General features: G+C 55.4%; 1 protein-coding gene across 7 annotated transcripts in view; it reads left to right on the top strand.

The window, feature by feature from the left end:
- The first annotated feature begins 4447 nt into the window (after positions 1–4447).
- The window catches only part of TSPOAP1 (TSPO associated protein 1), a 71191-nt gene continuing 57210 nt past the window's right edge, over positions 4448–18428 (top strand). For 3 of the 7 annotated variants that reach the window (XM_074845764.1, XM_074845763.1, XM_074845760.1), the window contains exons 1-2: positions 4448–4963; positions 17143–17250. In XM_074845764.1, the coding sequence (XP_074701865.1) occupies positions 4652–4963; positions 17143–17250 (420 nt within the window). In that variant the 5' untranslated portion in view covers positions 4448–4651. The remainder of the gene's footprint in view (positions 4964–17142; positions 17251–18428) is intronic. The other 4 variants (XR_012625800.1, XM_074845759.1, XM_074845765.1 and 1 more) reach the window with 2 other exon arrangements.

Below are 18428 nucleotides of genomic sequence, written 5' to 3'. Positions count from 1 at the left end.
TTGATCGAGGAGTATTGTGGTTATGAATATTACAGCCACTCAGCGTTCACTGCAAGGAGAGACATTTGGAAACATATTTCTTGCTGAGAGTAGCAAAACAGAAACTGCTACTTTCTTCTTTTTTAAAAAAAAAAAAAGAAAAAATCCATTTTTTAATGCCCTCCCTCTGTACTGGATGCATTTTGGCAGGCTCCTGCAAGGAAACGTGTCCTCTCCCTATTGGGGCGAGCTCCTGGTCTCCGAAGGATCTCGGCCCGTTTGATGTCACAGAGGCGGGCAGGTGGCGCGGTCCCCGCTCCCTGCTGCTCTGCAGACCCAGAAATGCCCCAAACAGGGCAGGGACTGGGCTGAGACCCCTCTGGGTGCTGCGGAGGGCGCGGGTGCCCGTCCCAGGGCTGTCGGGGTGGTTCTGGGGAGGGCTGTAGGCACCGACAGCCACCCTGCCAGGCTCTGCCAGCGTCTGGGGTAAGAGCCCGTCTCTCCCACGTCAGCTCCGGGGCATGTAATGGTGTTTCCACACCATGCTGTGCTGGGCCACCACGTCTGGGGCTGCACCGTGACCCCCAGTAGGGCCAGCTCACCACATCCCCTTTTCCGCTCAGGTTATTTTTAACCAGGGTTAGGTCCCTGCACTGCTCCACAGCGTGGTCCTGCCAGTGGCTGTGCGCTGCTGGGGGTGGCAGGATCAGGGGGAAGAGCGAGTGTGAGCAACAGGGCGACTCGCGTCTCCTCCTTGTGTCAGGACATGTCAGGGCAACCCCTTGGCCTAGGGGTGGGCGCACGGAGGGTGCAAGTGGGCACCGAAGGACTCCGCTGGGAGAGAGGGCACCCTGTGTCATGGCAGTCACCAGGTGAGCTCATGCACAGAGGCAGGAAGGGCCGTCTCGCGGGGGCCATCCTCAGGGATCTGCCAGAAAGAAGGTGGAAATGAGTTGGCACCCACCAATCACCTCAGTCTGGAGGTGCCCGTGAGTGCTGACACATGTCACCGTCCCTGCACCCATGTGCGGGTCCCCCAGGGCTGGCATGGCCCTGGGTGCTCATCCTCATGCTTCCTGCCCCAGCTGAGGCCGCAGTGGAGCTCCTGTGAATCCCTCCTGGTCCCTGCCAAATGCCATCCCCAGTGCCAGAGGAGGAGCCCAACAGGACTCAGCAAGCACTAATTGGTCTTAATTGCCCTGAGCAGCCTCACCCAGTCGACCTGCTGCCCTTGGGCCAGGGGCATTATTTAAGCTCAGTCCTTAGTTGAGCTTTGATGTAGATAATTCTGTTTGGTCTTGCCTCTCAGATGGCCCCTGGATCTATATAAGAAGCTGATCTCCAGCCATGTCTTCTGGATGGACCCTAGATCCATGTCACAGGTAGCTTGTCTCTGGCCCCACACACTGAATTAACCCCATGCTCATGCTATAGCCTTGTCTGTAGTCCTGGCTTTGTCTCCCCCTGCTCCTGGCTGGGGTCCCTGGTCCTGGTTCATCTTGTCTGGGCCTGCCAAGGGACCTTGTTATCAGTGTCCTGCTCAAAAGCTCCCTGGTTTTTGAGGACTCTGTGTGTGCTGGGGTCCCACTTGGCTTCTCATTTGTTGCCAATCAGGAGGCCCTGGGGGACCATGCACTATACCCCTGTCCCTGCACCACCAGCACAGACCTGGCTCCTTGGAGGCCTTTGGAGAGCAGTGGGTGCTGCTGGAGAGCTCTGTTGGGATCCTTTTTCCTCTCCCCAGGCTTGACCCTGTTGATCTTGAGCTCTCCAATGTCACCCATTTTTCATCAGCTGCTGTATATCATCACCTCTTTTCCCTGAGCCTGTGGTTCCTCCTGTCCTGGGAGAGCTTCAAGGATCTTTTAGGAAGTGCTTTGGTCTGTCTCCTCTACAGGTCCCCACAGCAGATCCCTGGGTGACTTGGAGGACCAGGTCACCCCATCCCCCTAGCTCTCATGAAGACTTCATTGACTTGCAGCTCAGGGAGCTTTTGAGCCACTGAGTCTTTGTTTAATAGCCCAGATGAATTTCCTTTCTCTCCTAAGGATGGTCCGTAGCCATAACTTATCCAGCTGGCTAAATAGCTGTAGGCTGGCCAAGGTCTCCAGCTTCCCAAGCTCAGGGCCCCATGATACCACCTCTCCCCGGGGGAGGGTGTGGTGTGTGTGTGGACGTCCCATCCAGGGCCTTCACCTCAACTAACTGGGGCCTTCAGTGAAAGTTGTGGGAGATTCAAAATTGAGCCTGGGTTGGCCCAGGGGATTGTCCCTGGCCCCTCTTTCTCCAGGGTAGCAGGTCCTGGGAGTGCCATGGAACCTTGTGGGTCTGGCAGCAGTGAGTGGGAGAAGCAGAAAGCTGCCCAGACCATCCCAGATGAGATGAGCAGTGACTGTGAGCAGCACATGGCAGTGGAAGTGCAACACCAGACGTGTCAGAGCAGGTTTTCCAAGGAGGCTGTGCTGTGAGCGGCGTGCGTGCTGCTCGCAACCATGCGATCTTATCAGCGGTGCATTTCCCTTCCCACTGCTGGCTCTCGCCTCCTGCTAATTAAACCCGCTTGTTCTGTCTTGTCAGCGAGCTGTGCAGTGCCTGAGCCTTGTTCCACGCTTGTGCAGCACCCGGAGATCCTGCCCCGTGTCTCCCCGGGGGAAACGGTCATGGGCAGGGACTGGGGGGATCCCAGCAGTGGGAGCTGTTCCTGGAGGGAAAGGGCTCACTGAAGCTGGAGTTTTGAAGGTTGGCAAGTACCAGAAAATGCAGGAAGGTGGGATCAGTTGTCTGGAATCTTCCCTCTGGTCTGTTGGCTGCATTTGCTGCTCATCACCAGCTTGGGGCTTCCCCCCACCATGCACACGCACTCCTTGAACAGCTCGGAGACGCGGGTTTCGGGTGGGATGGCAGGCTCTGCATGCTGCCGAGATGTGAGACTCTTGGACCTGGTGGTAACTCCCCACAGCCCAGGACTCCATCTAAGTGGGTCATCTACACCCTTTGCAGTCAGCGATGAGAAATAACTGTCTTAGTGGTGATTTGCCTGCGCTGCCTCTGCTCAGGCAGAGATGGCATCTAACCCGGGGGATCTGTTTCAAGAGCGGGCACATCTGCATGGGGCACATCTGCACGTGCTGATGAAGCTCTCAGAGGAGATGCTCACCAAGTAGTGTCTGAAAGGGGCACCAAAGCCCCCTCTGCAGTGCCCCCCCTGGAGCAGGAGGCCCAGCGCGGGCTCTCCTGGTGCAGGAGCCATGACCACGAAGGGAGCACCACCTTGCGAAACACCGAATGCTGTCCCCACCCTGCAGCAGGGAGGCACCAGCAGTGGGACTGGGGGTTGTTGCCACGCACAAGGACGTGGGCAGGCAGGACCTGTCCCCAGGCGCTCAGCAGCGGTACGAGGTCTGTGTCACCCCTCTTGGTTTTGGGATCATCCAACCTTGCTCTGTAGTGGGTCAGGCTTTGAACAGGGCTGAGGAGCAAGGACAGACAGATGTTCCCCAGGGTGGCCCAGCAGCTTTCCCCTGAGCCTCGCTAACACTGCGCAGCCTGCTGAACGAGGGGAACCTTCACCAAAGATGCAGCAAGGCAGGGAGTAGGCAGAGAGAGGCAGAGCACGCGCCTGCCTGCTCTCTGTGTGCGTGTGCTCAGGGATGGCAGTGCCCTGCCAGCGTGATGCTGCTAACTCCTGTCACCCCGGATCATATCAGCCCCCCACACCGCCCTCACTGCTCACACCACCCTCTGCCTCTTGCCCACCGCAGCCCCTACCCTGGGCACGCTGCAGGCAGGGCCCAGCCTGTGTTTTTGGCGGCGGGTTGGCTGTGCCCTGGGCAGCATCGCTGCGGGGCAGAGGGTTTGCTTGCCCGGAGGGAAGGTGGGTGAGTGTCCCCGGGCAGGGCCCGGCTGCCCCTTCTTGTTCCCAGTGGCCACCAGAGCTGGAAGGAAGGGGGAAAACCCGCTGGCTTTCCCAGGAGCAGGCCTGCTGGCCCCAAAACCCCCATCCCAGCGGGGTGCGGGGCTCTGAGGGACCCCGACCCTGGAGTGCGGAGGGGTGATGCGATGCGGGGGCCTGTGGGGGTAAGCCTGGCCGCTCCCCCCCCCCACTGCCGCATCACCCCCGCTGCCTCATCAATAGGCAGCAAACCCCATTCCCGCACCGTTGCCATGGAAACCGGCGCAGCCACCGCTATTGGCGGCCCGGGGCGCGGCGCGGCCCCCCCGGGGTGCACGGCCCGGCTTAATATTGATGAGTCGGCAGCGTCTGCGCCGGGGGCTGCCCGAAGCCACGGTGAGGGGCTGGCAGCTCCCCCGGCCCCTCCGCTACGTCATCCCGGTCCGGGCGGGCGGCGGGCATGGGGCCGGGGGCGGCGGGGGGCTGAGGGCAGCGGGGTCTGAGGGCAGCGGGCAGCAGCCTTTGTACGGTGTGGAGCGGAGCGGGGGGGGGGGACACGGCAGCCGCCCGCCCGCCGAGCCGGCGGATCCAGGCGGGGATGGAGCCTCCCCCGGCGCGGGGATGCTGCTGCTGCCGCCGCCTCCGTCCCCGCCGGGAGGGAGCGCGGCCCGGGCTGCTCCCGCCGCCGCGGCTCTGATGCCTTCGGGTTTTCCGTGCGGGCTGCCGGAGCCGCGGGGAGCCCTCGCCGGCAGCGGGTGAGCCCAGCGCCCTGCCCCAGCCATGCAGGAGCCGGAGCGGGGGGTGGCCGGCGCGGAGCCACCGCCGACGGCAGCGGGCGATGCCGTCCCCGCGGCCTCCGCCTGCCCGGCCCTGGGCACGCGTAAAGGCGTGGAGGGTGACGGTGACGGGGCGAGCTGCCAGCTGTCCCCGGGGCCGGCGGCGGCCGGAGCACCCCAGCCCCAGGAAGAGTCCGCGGGGCCCCTCCGCGACCCCCCTGCAGACCCCCAGCGCGTTCGCTCCCCGGCAGAGCTCGTTAGGCCGCTGCGAGCGATGGACGGACTCGGACGTGACCGGACAGACAGACCCCCCCAGGTAAGGCGGCTGCCAGGGCGCGTTGGCTGGCAGGCGGGGTGCGGCGGTGCGCGTTTTGGGGGCAGAGGCATCGGGGCATCGGGGGGATGTCACCTTGGTATGAGCCGGGCGCAGGAAATAGCTGCACTTGGCTGTGACTGAGCCACCCACAAAACCTTCCCCGAGGGGCTGGGAGCTGCCGCGTACCAGCGTGTGAGAGAAGGAGCCTTCGTGGCCCTTCTGCAGGGATTTCAGCTGCCTCTCCCCTGGCTGGTGCTGGAGCTGCTGCGGGGCCTCGCCGGAGCCCCGACGGGGCCAGCGCTGGGCAGAGCCCACCTGGTGCAGCCCCAGCCCCTGCACCAGCCAAGGCTGAGCCATCCCTGCGGCATCTCCTCACTCCGGCAGCAGCAATGGCTCTGCAGGTAGTGGCAGGGACACGATTCACTGCCACCCCCTTCCAGAGCATCCTTTCTGTGCTCAGGGTGGCCCAGGAGGGCTTGGGACACCTGCACTGCAGGGGGAACCTGTCCCCGCAGACAGCACCGGGGCACCTCGAGACAATGCAATGCCCGGCCCCTTGCACATCTCTAGAAACAGCCCAAAAGGCTCCCTCAGAGTCTCACCTCCTTGATCCAGGCCACAAAAGTTCATCATTTTATCCTGCTTAGGGCAGCTTGCCCTCCTTTCCCATGGGTAAAATCAGTCAGTCACCTTCCTGGGATCCTCTGGGGTCTGGGATAGCTCCACGGTGCTTTTAAAATAGGGGAGGGGTAAGGTCTCGGCCTGTTCTTCTTGAGGCTGGGGGAGAAGAACTGAGCAGAGCTGATGGGGGTTTAACAGGAGGTTTTTGAGCCAAGCTTGTGCTTGTGCTGCTGGACCTGGCTGGAGAGCAGGCTGGACTGGACTGCAGGAGAAACGGAGCTGCTGGAATCCCACTGAAAGACAAAATGGTTTCACTCAAGCACAGTTTCTTATGTGTCTGTTTTGATGTGCTGTTTATGGTGATGCTTAGAGAAAGGCCATATTTAACCATGCACTCCTCGGTCTGCCTCTGACCACAGCCCTTGGCCATTCCAGAAGCACCTCAGCCAAAAAATGGGGCAGCACAGTGGGAAGCATTTCTGCTCCCACCCCGTTTTCCATCCATCCTCAGAGTCAAATCGGTTGTGCCAAACTTCCTGTCTTCTCTCCCTTTGGGAGAGCTGGCTGGCGAGGGAGGGGGTAGGCCCTGTGTCTTGGTGGGGGAGCCCGGGTGGGGAGGCTGGGAGTGGCAGGGGGGCAGGTGGCTGGAGCAAAGGGGTGTTTGTCGGTGCTCCAGCAGCCGAACAGCATCCTGTGGGGTGGGGGCCGTGCACCCGGCTCTAGCTGATCCCTGCAGCACGTCCTGCATGCACAGCTCTGCACATGGGTGGTGGTTTCTGTGATGATGACTGCTGAGCACCTGCCACTCAGTTTCCCTTGGTCCTTGGGCTGCTTTGAGTGTTTCCCCGTGATCCTGGAGGCTCCTGGCTTGGTGGGTGACTATTTCCCTTGCCACTCCCATGGGGCTGCGGCAGCACCGTGGCAGTATCATCACAGTATCACTGTACTGGGGCAGTGCTGTGGTGGTACTTAGTGGTGCTGATGGTGCCGTGATGGTATCAGAGCGATGGTGCTGTGGTACCTGGTGGTACTGTGCTGTACTGTGGTAGTGCCATAGTAGCACCGTGATGTTTCTCTGGTGGTACCATGATGGTACTATCCTTAACATTGATGTTGATCCCCAGAAAGGCTAACTTGTCATTTCCTGGAAAAAAACCCCAGCATTTCCTCCTGAAATCAAGTGGCTTTAGTGATGTGACTTCCAGTGCAGGCCCAGGAGGCAGCTCAGCGCTGCTGTCCCTTGGCAGAGCAAGCGCCAGTGCTGCTGGGCTGTCAAGCCACATCCTCAGACCCCCTTCCTAGGAGCAAGGTGCTGTGTTACAGCTGGGGACGAGCGGACGCTTACATACCCCCCCTCCAAAAGCATGGCTGTGCCTGGCCAGGCTGGGACAAGCACCACCAACACCATGTGTCCTGCTGCCAGAGCTGGGCTTCCTTTAGGACATCCGTCCTTGGGATGTCAGTGCTGCATTATGCAAACAGGACAGCTGCCTCCAGGGAGTAATCTCCTAGTGCAGGGAAGAGCCTCCTGAGGGCTCATCGCTGACAGAGTTGATTAAAGATGTTGATTTTATGATGAAGCTCTTGCCGTGAATCCCAGCCTCCGCCGCTATTGCTCTGCCGTTCCCTCAGGGACAGTCTATGGGCAGATGTTAAGACTGTCCGTAGGTCAAGTTAATCTCAGCTTTCTTGCTTAGGTCCCTCCTGAGTGCTGAGGGTGGAGAGCTGTTGCCCTTCTCCATTTGGGAGCTGACAAGGGAACCCTGAAGTTAGAGCGGTGGGTTGGGGGGACATACCTGGAACCTCCCATCCAGCCCCTGCCCCCAGCAGGGCTGGCTCCAGAGCTGGCAGAGGTTGCTCAGGGCCTGACCAGGCAAGTGTTGAATATCTGCAAGGGCTGGGATCCCACCACCCCTGTAACCCTGTGCTGAAGCTGCAGCACTCTCATGGAGAGGGATGTTCTCCACAGGTCTGGTGGGAACTGCCCTTGTTGCAACTTGCGCCCGTGTCTTCCCATCTGTTCGCTGTGTGCCTCTGCAGGATTTCCCAGCTCCTCTGCAGAGCAGTGTCCCACCATGTTACCACTGAAAAATGCTACCTGGGGGCTTGCTGTCACAAATGTGTTCTTGGTCCTGGGCCTTTGAAATCCATCTGGTCTTGCTTTTCAAAATTTCTGTGTGGACCCAGGAGGTAATCTTGCTGAGAAGCTCCAGGCACTGCAGGTGTAGGAACCCAATCAGGATAATGAGTATCAGAGAAGGAGAAAGACATTGTCTGTGTAGGAAGAATGGGGTTAAAGTGGCACAGATACAGCCTGGCTGAAAATTAGAAAGTTCCCATAATGCCGTCAGATGGATTTTAGAGCACCTCCCACAAGAGCTCAGTCGTCTGCATGTCTTATGGGATGCTGCTCCAGTGGGATCTGCTTTGGCCCTGGAAACTCAGGATAGTTTGAGAGTGGGTTGCTGAGGTGAAGGCTCTCTCCTGATGCCCTAGATTGGGAGAGGGGAGAGGAGCAAAGTAATTCAATTTTGGCATATTCCCTGCGCCCTTCTCTTCCAGGATTACTCACCTCCCCAGCTGCACTTACAGAAGGGATAAGCTCAGCAGCTGACCACATCCTCGTTCTGGCATCCTGTGAGCCACACAAGCAAGGAGCACAGCTAGAGTGCTCAGAGTTGGCTGTTGTGACTACTTCTTAATCTCAAGAGGTTGCTTTGGATCTGAATTTCTTAAAAGTCAAGCTTCTGCTTCCCCAGAGGTCAGATGGAGCTGAGGATGAAAATGCTTAAACCAAGAAGCACCCCCCAGTCAGAAGGAATTTAAATATCCACAAAAGAACTTGTTGCTCCTGGTGGGGCTTGATAACACAAAGCACAGATACAGTAAGAATTACAAAATGCTGGTATAGATCCTCCATGTCGAGTGTTCAGGTCAAGCTGTATTTAATGACAAGCTCAGTGCCTTTTGCAGGAATTTCTGGGATTTTAAAAGCTTAAAATTTTCCATTGGCAAAGATGGAAAACTACTCGTTTAACGTCTGAGGGTGCAGAGAGCTGTACCCTTGGCTAGAAAGGGCAGGTCAGCAGAATAAAAGATGGCACTAGGGCGAGAAGGTCTTTCTGGACAATGAATCCAGTTCTTACTGTTACAGACGCTATTTCCTACAATCCCAATTAGAAGATCGTACTCCATCTTGCTCAAAATATGAGTAAATTAATTTTTCTTACCTTGGCAACACTCAGACTCATGCAAATGACTTAGTGCTGTTTTCGGCAAGCACTAGGAATGTACAGCCAACCTGAGAGAGCTGCCTGCCGTGGAGAGCCAGTACTGGCTTTATTCGTAGGGATGAATGGAAGAAAACACAAAGCAAGACTGAATGAAGGGGAAGGTGATTTTTATTTTAACTGTCTTTCTAAGTAAGCTCATGCTCTCTGTACAAAGACATGTCCAAGTGGCTTGGCCAGGTCACTTGTTTGGGACATGGAGGACGAGGGACACCAGCCATTTCCTCCTCACTGTGTCCTTGGCTCCTCTGGACTGGTGATGACAAACCAGTTTTGGGACAGGGCTGTCACACCATCTGGGTGTTGGCCATTACTGCACCGTGATCTTTCGCCTCGGCATCTTTCTCATTTCACCTTCTGTAAAATTTTGGCGAGGGGACTTGCCAATGTCTTTGCTTCCTTGTTTTGGGTGTCCTAGGCTGTGGTCTTCCTTCCTGCTGGAATGACATGAAGAGAAACGGCATGTGCAGTGCTGGCAGCCCTGTTGCCCTCCTCCTGCTGTGCGTGCAGGCTTTCCGCATCCCAGCCATCTGCTTAGTAGTTCTGGGAAAATACCCTTCTGGGCATCAGTTTGTAAGTCTTGTGCGGCTCTCGCCATTCACATTTCCATACTGACCACTGAACAGCGCCTCTGGCTCTTGGGAGTGGTGCAAGGGGATGATTTTTTCCCTCCATCTTTTAGCTCCTTGTTAAAGCCATTGGAGATTTGCTTCTCAATGCTTTTCAATGCTTCTCGTTCCTGGATAAAATCCTAGAATTGCCCCAAATGAGTTCTTGCTTTACTAAGAGGTGCAAGGAACACCATTCCCAACATGCTGGAGTCTGGGCAATTAGAACAGATTTTAAGCCAATGTGACCCAAGCAGAAAAGGTGCTCTTGGCCCCTGGGAAACTGCAAGTGACTTGGAAAACAGGTACAGGTAGGGGAGAACTGTGGAGAGGATACCTGGGCAAAAACTGAGCTGTGCATACAAAATCTGCCACTCTGGCTCCCTGATGTATCTTCCAAGATGGAAGAGCACATTTGTCTCTTCAGAGCTGAACGTGGTAGGTAATCCAGCCTCTCCACTCAATACAACCAGACTTGTGAGACCACGAATACTGTTGCTGAGGCTCTGACATGGGAAGGAGACCCAAGCTGTGGTCCTGTCAGAGAGCAGTGGCACTGCTGTCTGGGCAGAGGATTTCCTGACCTGCAGCTGAGTGGCTTTCCAGGGTGAAGCCCTGACACAGCCCAGGGCCACTCACCGTGGACAGGCGCTTTGTTCCCAAAGTGCCTTCGTCAGTACCAAAGTCTCATGCCTTTCTAGGGAGTGTTTCTTTGGATTAGAGTTTCTGTTACAAGAAAGATGAGATATCAGAGAACAATCAACTCTGCTCCAGCCATCAAAATACCAAACCTGAAAAGAGCCTCATTTTATCATTTTTCCCCAGGGTTTTGGTTTTTTTTTTTTTTTTTTTTTTGCATGTTTACAAAGTAGAATTATCTGACATGTGGCATCCAAAAAGACAGTCCAGATACTCCATGAAGACCTCAGGGCTGCCTGGGCCTGAGCCTGCAGTGCTGGGAGCTGCAGGCTGACATTTGTTCAGACCTAAACATCAAAAAGCCCCAACAATTTCTATAGAAAGCCAATACCCATGTCTTAGCTCAAATGATTGGCAATGCACATGAGTACGCAAGAAGCAGAGGTTGCGAAGTCTTTCTGTGTTTGCACTGAAGATGTTAACACATTTACTTCCCACTTCTTCTAAGCTTTGCTTTTTCTAGTGTAAATACTGTTGCTTGTGCCTACTTCTCTGCAGATTCAATGACTTGCTCAGCAGCACCCAGAAAAATCTGCAATGGGGGAAAAAGGTAGCTTGGCTCTCTTGGCTCCATACTGGGCACCTGAATTTTACAACCAAACTAGATTTTATGATATATAGCTTGTCTTTCATACATTTCCAAGGTGTGCAGTGAAACAGAGATGCTGTTAGTGTCCCCTGACTGTGGTGGGGATGGAGCACAGTCCTGCTTTACCAGCGTGGAGCTAGGCCAAATCTTTCTGAAAGCTGATAAGAGACAAAGGAGAAGCTTCAGTCTTAAAATGGTAGTTGCTAGAACAGGCTTTGTACGTGTTTCTTGTCCTACAAAATGCAGACATCTTTTTCACAAGGTGTGTAGGTGGGAAAAGATCCTTCAAGGGACACAGGGGTGCCCAGGGGTCACAGAGTGACCCAAGGGCAGGAAGATGATTTTGTTGTTGTACTTGAGGAGCTGTGCTGCAGGTTATCTGGTAACCAAAATGGATCATATCCCAGCCATCATCAGCTGCATGCATCCTGGGTTTGCAAAACAATTTGTGTTTAATGTGGAGAGAGGTTGGGTCACAGCTGGGGAAAGCCTGTCCAGGGCCACACACACACACACACACCTTGTCATGCTTCTGCTTTAGTCAGGTAACAGCCAGCTGGAAGGAGTGTGGGTGACAGGTCTCTGTACCACACTGGAGAGCAGGGCAAGGAGCAAATCAAGGACTGATGATACCAGCAGTTGTTCAGCCAGATGAGCACCTGCACCCTGAGCAGGACCTTTCCCCTGCGAGAGTCCCCACTAGGTCCAGCCCTGGGAGGACTGCTTACGGTGGGTCTCTGTGCTGGGCTCTATGGCACGGGGACAGGCTGGCCTTGGGGGAAAGGAAAGGGTTTCTCCAAATCCTCCATCCCTCTCAACTGTCTGTTTTATGTCTGGTTGTGAAAGATGAAGAAATGTGTGTGCAGTACGTCAGGAGCGGTTCAGAGCTGCCTTTTCAGCAGCCGTGGGGTATTTTGGTGTAATTTCTCTCGTCTGCTTGCAAAACTTCTTGTATTCTGGATTTGCTGATAAAGGTGAGAAATCGTGCTGCACTGCACACTGGACATGGCTGCAGCCTTGGATTTTGTAGCACTGACGCTCTGTCTCTGCCCTGAGAGTTTATTTTCCACTCACATTCCTCCTTGTCTCAGTTTTGCAGGAACATTAATTTCTCCCTGGTTGGGGAGACTGGAGAAGCTGAGCTCACCAAAGGACAGCTGAGCCAAGGCGGTCTGGGCTACTGAGCTTATTTTTCTCCTCCTGGAGTAGCTGGGTTTGCTTTCCTGGGACAGATGATGGTGCTTTCATAAGAGGCTTTAAAGATAAGAGGACCTGAATTTGTGAGACTCCAATTTTAGCTGCATATCTCATTTTAAACACACTGTGAGGATCATAGGAAGAGTTGGCAGTGGTCAGAGGGTGTGCAGGAGAGGATGCCTGGGGAAAGTGTAAGAAAGAGCAAATACATAGTGAATGTTCCCTGAATATGCTCTTAATATCTTGCAATCTGTGGCTCCAGCACTCCCCATGCTGGAGGCAGTATCTTTGAAGTTAATAGCCTCGGATGGATTTTTTCTTCCATGAATTTGTTACGTAGGGTGATAAAAATCAGATAAATGAGAAAATCGCATAAATAAGGGCAAGTGGTAGGCTGGAAGAGGGACGGGCAGCGGGAGGTAGTGCTGACTCATGGAAACGGGAGTTGGCAGTGCGCAGGGTGAGGAGCTGGTGGGGAAGTGCCATGAAGTCAACAGAAGAACAGAGATGTTTGTGTCTGAAACCAGGAACCCAGCGCAAAATGAAGGAAGCAGAACAAGTGCTGTGGGGGCTGCCTATCAGAGGAGTGGTAGAATAACCACGACTGCATCCCAGGCACGTCTCTTACTTCTCCCATACCTTTAACAACAATATCCCTTTTACCTCCACTGTGACGATGCTTGCCGCGGTGTGAGGCTGCTCACTGTGCCGGCAGCAGCAGAGGATGGGTTTTACTGACCAAACAGGAGGTGATGCTATTTTTGTCTTGCTTTTGACATGCAGCGAGGGCACTGCACAAGAGCAGCCTATGGAAAATAACTTTGTTCTGTGAGGGAGCCGATTCCCTTGAAACTGGATGGAAGAGGAGAAAATGGATTGGCAATGACAGGTTTCATTTCCAAGTGGCAAGAACTGAGAAGTTAAGGAAGCTAATTACCAAAGTCAGCTGGAATGAACAGCTAAAGGGCTTTGACATGGTGGAGGCTTGGTGACAGTGATTTCAAATGAAGTGGAGGGTTTAATATATCCAAGATAGCAGGAGAGCTGGTGTAGTTTCACCTAGGAAATAGGTCTGCAAAGGAGGGGCTGGTTTTCAGAGACGGCTTTTGCAAATCAAACCTGGCAGCTGGACCCATATCTGCTGGAGATGGGGACATCACTGCAGGGACATCTTGAAATTGTATATGTTTTATACATCTTGAAATTGTGTATGTTTTAAAATCAGTCATGAGACCGCCTGTTTCCAAAGGCCACCTGAGACCTCCCGCTCGTGGGGCCACCTGGTAAATTCCTCCTCCCCGTCTGGCTCTCTGCAGGGATTTTAGAACAATGCTGGGCTTAGTCTTTGGCGGGTTCCCCGGGGTTGGCGTGGGGGAAGCCCTCCTGGCTGGGCCATGCCAGGCTGTGCCGTGAGGCACCGGCAGCCCCAGCCGCATTGCAGAGCAGCCGCAGCAGGCAGCGTCTGTTGTCCTCGCTGTGGCTTGATTTACTGTCCCCCAAATGGCTTCCTGCAAGTTTTCTGCAGGACTCTAAAGACTGCGCTGGGTGCTGGGGTGTTCCAGGGGGATTTTGGCTGTGTGACCCATTTAGCAGCCTGGCTGGGCACCTCTCCCTGCAAAAGCTGCTGCAGCTCTCCGTTGCTTTTTGAAGTTTTCAGGTGAAAAAGCAGCAGCTTTCTCGCAGCTGCCCTGCTGAGGCTTTTCTTTGTTTGCTCGTTCTCAATGCATCCTGAAGAAACTGTATTTTGGGCTCTACCTGCCAAAAAAAGGTGACAGATGATGATGATTTCCCTGCAATGGGAGGCTTCAAAGCTGTCTGCCTGCTGCACAGGGGAGCCGTGGTCTGCTCTCCTCCCTCAGCATCCCTGCTGCTCTTCTCCTACCTTGCTCTGGTTTTAGAAAATTTCCCCCATGGCCAAAGAACATGTCACTTGGGTTAATTTTTTAGCGGCCAAGGATGCTCCTGATGTCAGGGACATACTTCCTGGAGACCCACCCTCCTTGCTGCCCCGCAGTGTCAGCTCTGCCTCCAGCTCACTGCAAACCTCCCTGACCGAGGGATGCTTTTGGATTTCGGCTCCTGCCGGCACTTCTGCTTGTCTTGATCAAGAAGAGTCACTTTGGGGGCAGCTTCTGTGCCTCTTCTCCCTAATGATTTCCTCAGCTCCCTTCAAAAAGCACTGTTCATGGGGCTGTGAGCACGGCCTGCAGTAAGGCTGCACAGCGCAGCACGGGATCCTTGAGGAACAGCGGAGCGGTTAATAAATTAAAAGCTATTTCATTATAGGAAATGAATGTTTAATGAGCGTGGGATGACGTCTAGACAGTCCTTCGGTTCCAGGCTCTACGCGGTTCAGCCAATGCAACTGGTGCCAGCTCAGCACCGGGGGGAAGGTTTGGCAAAGCTCTCCTGGGCAGTGAGGTCCCTGTGTGGGATAGATGTCCTGGCACGGCAAGGAGCTCCTGCCTTCACGTCTTCTCACTGCAGATTCCCCTTGTGCCTCTCTGGGCAAAGCCCCAAGGAGCTGTGGCCGCAGTGGGACGTGCTGGCAGGGGGGAGGTTTGGCTGCGTGCCTGGCCCCAGCCTGGAGCGCACAGCCACGCGCTCCTGCTCCATGGCACCTCGCCCAGGGGTCCTGCAACACCCAGGGAACTGGAAAGGTCTCTGTGTGGTCTAGGACATCCCAACCTTTGCCACATCATGGGCTCTGGGGTCGTGGCAAGAAACCTGGGCTGAACTGGGGACAGCCCGGTAGGATGAGAGTGAGTCTTTGCATCCTGCCCCAACGAAGATGTTGTTTTAAAGGTAAAGAAAAGGGATTTCAAATACAGAAATTTGGATATAAGTCCCCAGAAGATCCCTCTGCCATGCTGGAAGTGCTAATTGAAACTGCAGAAACCTGGTGCTGATGCCATCAGAAGTTGTAGCTGCCTGATGGGAGAGGCAGGAGCACCTCAGCTCCTCTGCAGAAGCTCTCCAGCTCTGATCGCTAGCGCAGAGGGCACTGGCTGAGTTTGCTCGGCCTGTCTAAGGGCAAGCAAGCACAGACGAGAAGCTTGAGGCCTCTCAGCAGCAGCAGGAAGATGGTAATAATGCATTTTGACTTCATCCCAGGGGCTGCCTGCTTGGCTCTGGGAATGGCAGCAGTGAAACAGCCCGAGGCACTGCCACGCACAGCACGGGATGGGCTGGTAGGACCTTCCCTGTGCACCCCCCCTGCTCTGTGCCCCCATCAGCACCTGCAGCATCCCCTGCATGGGTGCCCAGCCCAAGGAACTGCTTTGCTGTTGCTGGAGCCGGTGATAGGGAAATATTCTCTGGGGGTGCCTTGCTGTCCCTGTAAAGCAGTAGGAATGGGACCGATGCCACAGGATCTGGTACTGAGTCTCTGGGCCCAGAACACCAAACAGGGGGCTTGGCTCCCAGGAGAGCTTTTTGGCTCCCCCAAGCCACTGAGTTTGGGGAGCTCCTTGGTTCCTGGGCCTCCCTGACCACCCTTGGGAGCAGTTCTGAGTCACTGGAGAGCAGGAGAGGGCACCCAGGTGCCTGGGTGCTGCTGTGGTGTGATGTCCCTGGGGAATGCTGCAGTAACTGTGCCTTTGTGCGTAGGGGAGGAAAAAAAAAGACTAGAGGAATATAAATGTATTTTTGCTTTTCCACAAGTGAAAAGCAGTACAATCTCTTCAGCTTTCTCAAACCCTGGGATTTCTGCAGGGTGGATACCTGCAAACCACTGTGCCCAAGGCCTGTCAACTCATGTCACCTACCATCCCCTCCTGGTGGCTCAGGGAGCTGCTGGGACCTGGGGACACTGCATGAGGCCAGTAGGGAGGGCTGGGTGTTGTCTTCTGGGGGTGTTTTTTTTTGTTTTTCAATCTCTTTCAGTTGTATTCTCCCTCCCCACTCTGCCAAGGCATTTCCATACAGGCATGAGAGGTTGGGAGGGCCACGGCATGGACATGGGAGCCATGCCAGGGGATTCGGTGGGGTGGACTTTGTGGCACTGGCCTCCTGCCCTTTTTCTCCAACAGCCATGACTGAGAAGCTAAAATATAGTATTGGTCAAAAGTGTAGTGAGTTTTAGCCAGTCTCAGACCTCCTAGAGCTTAGCAGCACCCGGGTGCTGTGAGCTGCCTGTCTGACTTCTTGCTACCAAGAAAGCTTGGGCAGCATTTCTTTGGTAGCTGAGGGATGCTTCCCTCATAGCCTTGGCTTGCAAAGTGCAGGAGCAGAGTTGTACACTGGGAAGGTTGTGGCCATTCAGCGGCACCAGCAAAGACTTGCCCAGGCACTGGGAGCGGGTCCTGCAAGACCTGCCTGGCTTCTGGGAAAACATCTGTCCAGTCTTCCCGTGATGTGCAGTTTGCTGCTGCCATATGGCAGCTGTGAAGCAATAGCTTGGCTACGAGCTTTGCTAACGCACAAAAATACTTTTTGGGAGCCTGCTTCGGCAGCGAGCCTGTGGCGAGCTGTGCTGAGCAGGAAGCAGTAACCACAAAGCTATATATACAGCTCCCGGCAGAGCTGCTGCTGCTTTTGATGTGACAAAATTAAGGTGGTATTTTGCAAAGAAATCCAGCATGTCGCCTTCTTCCGGAGCCGAGGCTGACACAGAGAGGGCAGAGCCCAGGGCCTGGCTCCTGGGCAGTCTCCTGGGCCAAACCAGGGGAGCTGGCATGGGGAGACGGGCGAGGAGCTCTCATCGCCTCCAAAAGCTGTGTGGTGCTGGAGGCCGTCGGGTCCCTGAGCTGTGGGGAGCAGTGCACGTGTCTGGGGTGTCACAGCTTGTGCTCTGCCCGCCTGGCTCTTGCTGGCCCTTGAGCTGGTTTAGATGGTACCGTGGCAAAATGCAAGTGGCTGGGGATGACATGAGGGTCTGGGCAAGCTGAAAGCATCTTTAAAGCTATGGGGATGGTAGCTGTCACCCACAGGTCATGTAGCCCAGCCCCAAAGGCCACTCGTCCCCCAAAGGACATGTGGCCCCTTCCCTCCTCCTGAAATCAGCCTCCGCATCCCGCCTTGCCCCTTCTGTGCCTGCACCCCAATTCTGCCAGCCTCCCTGCACAGCCAGGCTGGGCTTGCTGCGGGGCCAGGGTGGGTGTGCAGCTGCGGTCCCTCTGCCCCTCGCCCCGGGCAGGCGAAGCCCTGCCTTGTCTCTTCTGCGCTGTTTTGCAGAGTGGGGCTGACTACGGCTTCCTCGTGAGCCAGAACACGAAGCTCCTGAGTGCGCTGGAGGACCTGCGGCACCGCTGCTCCAGCCTGGCCGAGGAGAACAGCTTGCTGGTGAGCAGAGGACGTGGCCCCGTCCCACGCCCTGGCCAGGTGCATGGGCTACGCCGTGGGGAGGGAGCCCTGGCCAGGGCGAGCTGCTATCTGCTGCCAACTCCAAGAGATGCCAGCACACAGGATTGGCTGGGCAGGGCCAGGGGGGAAAGGGGGCCTGGGTCTGCTGGGTACTCTGGGTGCCTTTGCACTGCACCCATCGCTGGCTGGAGTAGGATCCCTTCCTCGTGATGCGGAGTGGAGCCGGGACCCTCTGCCGCCCTTTCCGCCATCTTTGGTGCTACTTGCCTGCTGGAAACCATGAGAGGCTTTAATGCCAGTGAGAGCAGGCAGAGAGCAAGGCAGCAGTGAGCTGACGGCAGAGGAGGGGGAAGTCGCTCTTGTTTCCTCTTTAATTGAAAAAGCAGAAACACTGATTCACTCGGCCTCGGCTTTGGGTGACGGTGCAGCACTGCCCCCTGCTCCCACGGGAGCTCGGCACCCGGCTCCTCCCCAGCTGCACCCCCAGCACCCAAAGCCAAGCCAGGCTGCCCCAGCTGGGCCACCCATTGTGCCCTGCTCCCCCATGCCTGGCTCCCCAGGCCCATGGTGGGCAGCTCAGATCCTCGGGAAATACGAAGAGGGGATGGTCCCCTCCTGCATCCTCCCTGGAGAGCATCAGCCCCTTGTGCAGCCCCGTGGCGTGGGGATGCAGCCAACCCAGGCCCCTGAAAGTTTGATTGCTCAGCATTTCAGATTTATATCACCAAATTCACCACACATATTTTAGATAATTTTCTTACACTAAAAGCATAAATCCAGTATGATCTGCACGCTGAGGGGTCGCCCCTTATCAGTCATCTGGATTTTAGCAAAACACTATCGTGTGAGCTCTCATCAAATCTTACTCTCTAAAATCAGCCTTGGTCTTCTGGCTGAAGAAAAGCAGTGAGAGCAGCAAGTGCCCATGGTGGGATCTCACAGGGGTAGGGAGGAAAATAATTGGAAGGATCAGCTGACCTGACATTTTTGCTGATGTGAAAAGACAGCACAACACATCTGGGTACGACCTTGAGAGAATGAGCCATCGGCAAGCAGCAGTTTATTGAAATGGACAGAAAACAAATAAAAGGGGATTAAGAGCAAACAGAATCAATAGGAAGAAAAAGGAGATTTGCTTTGAAAACATCATAAACTCC

Source organism: Strix aluco, chromosome 19 (genome assembly GCF_031877795.1).
Source record: "Strix aluco isolate bStrAlu1 chromosome 19, bStrAlu1.hap1, whole genome shotgun sequence".
Lineage (NCBI taxonomy): Eukaryota > Metazoa > Chordata > Aves > Strigiformes > Strigidae > Strix > Strix aluco.
This window is presented reverse-complemented; position numbering and strand designations above follow the sequence as displayed.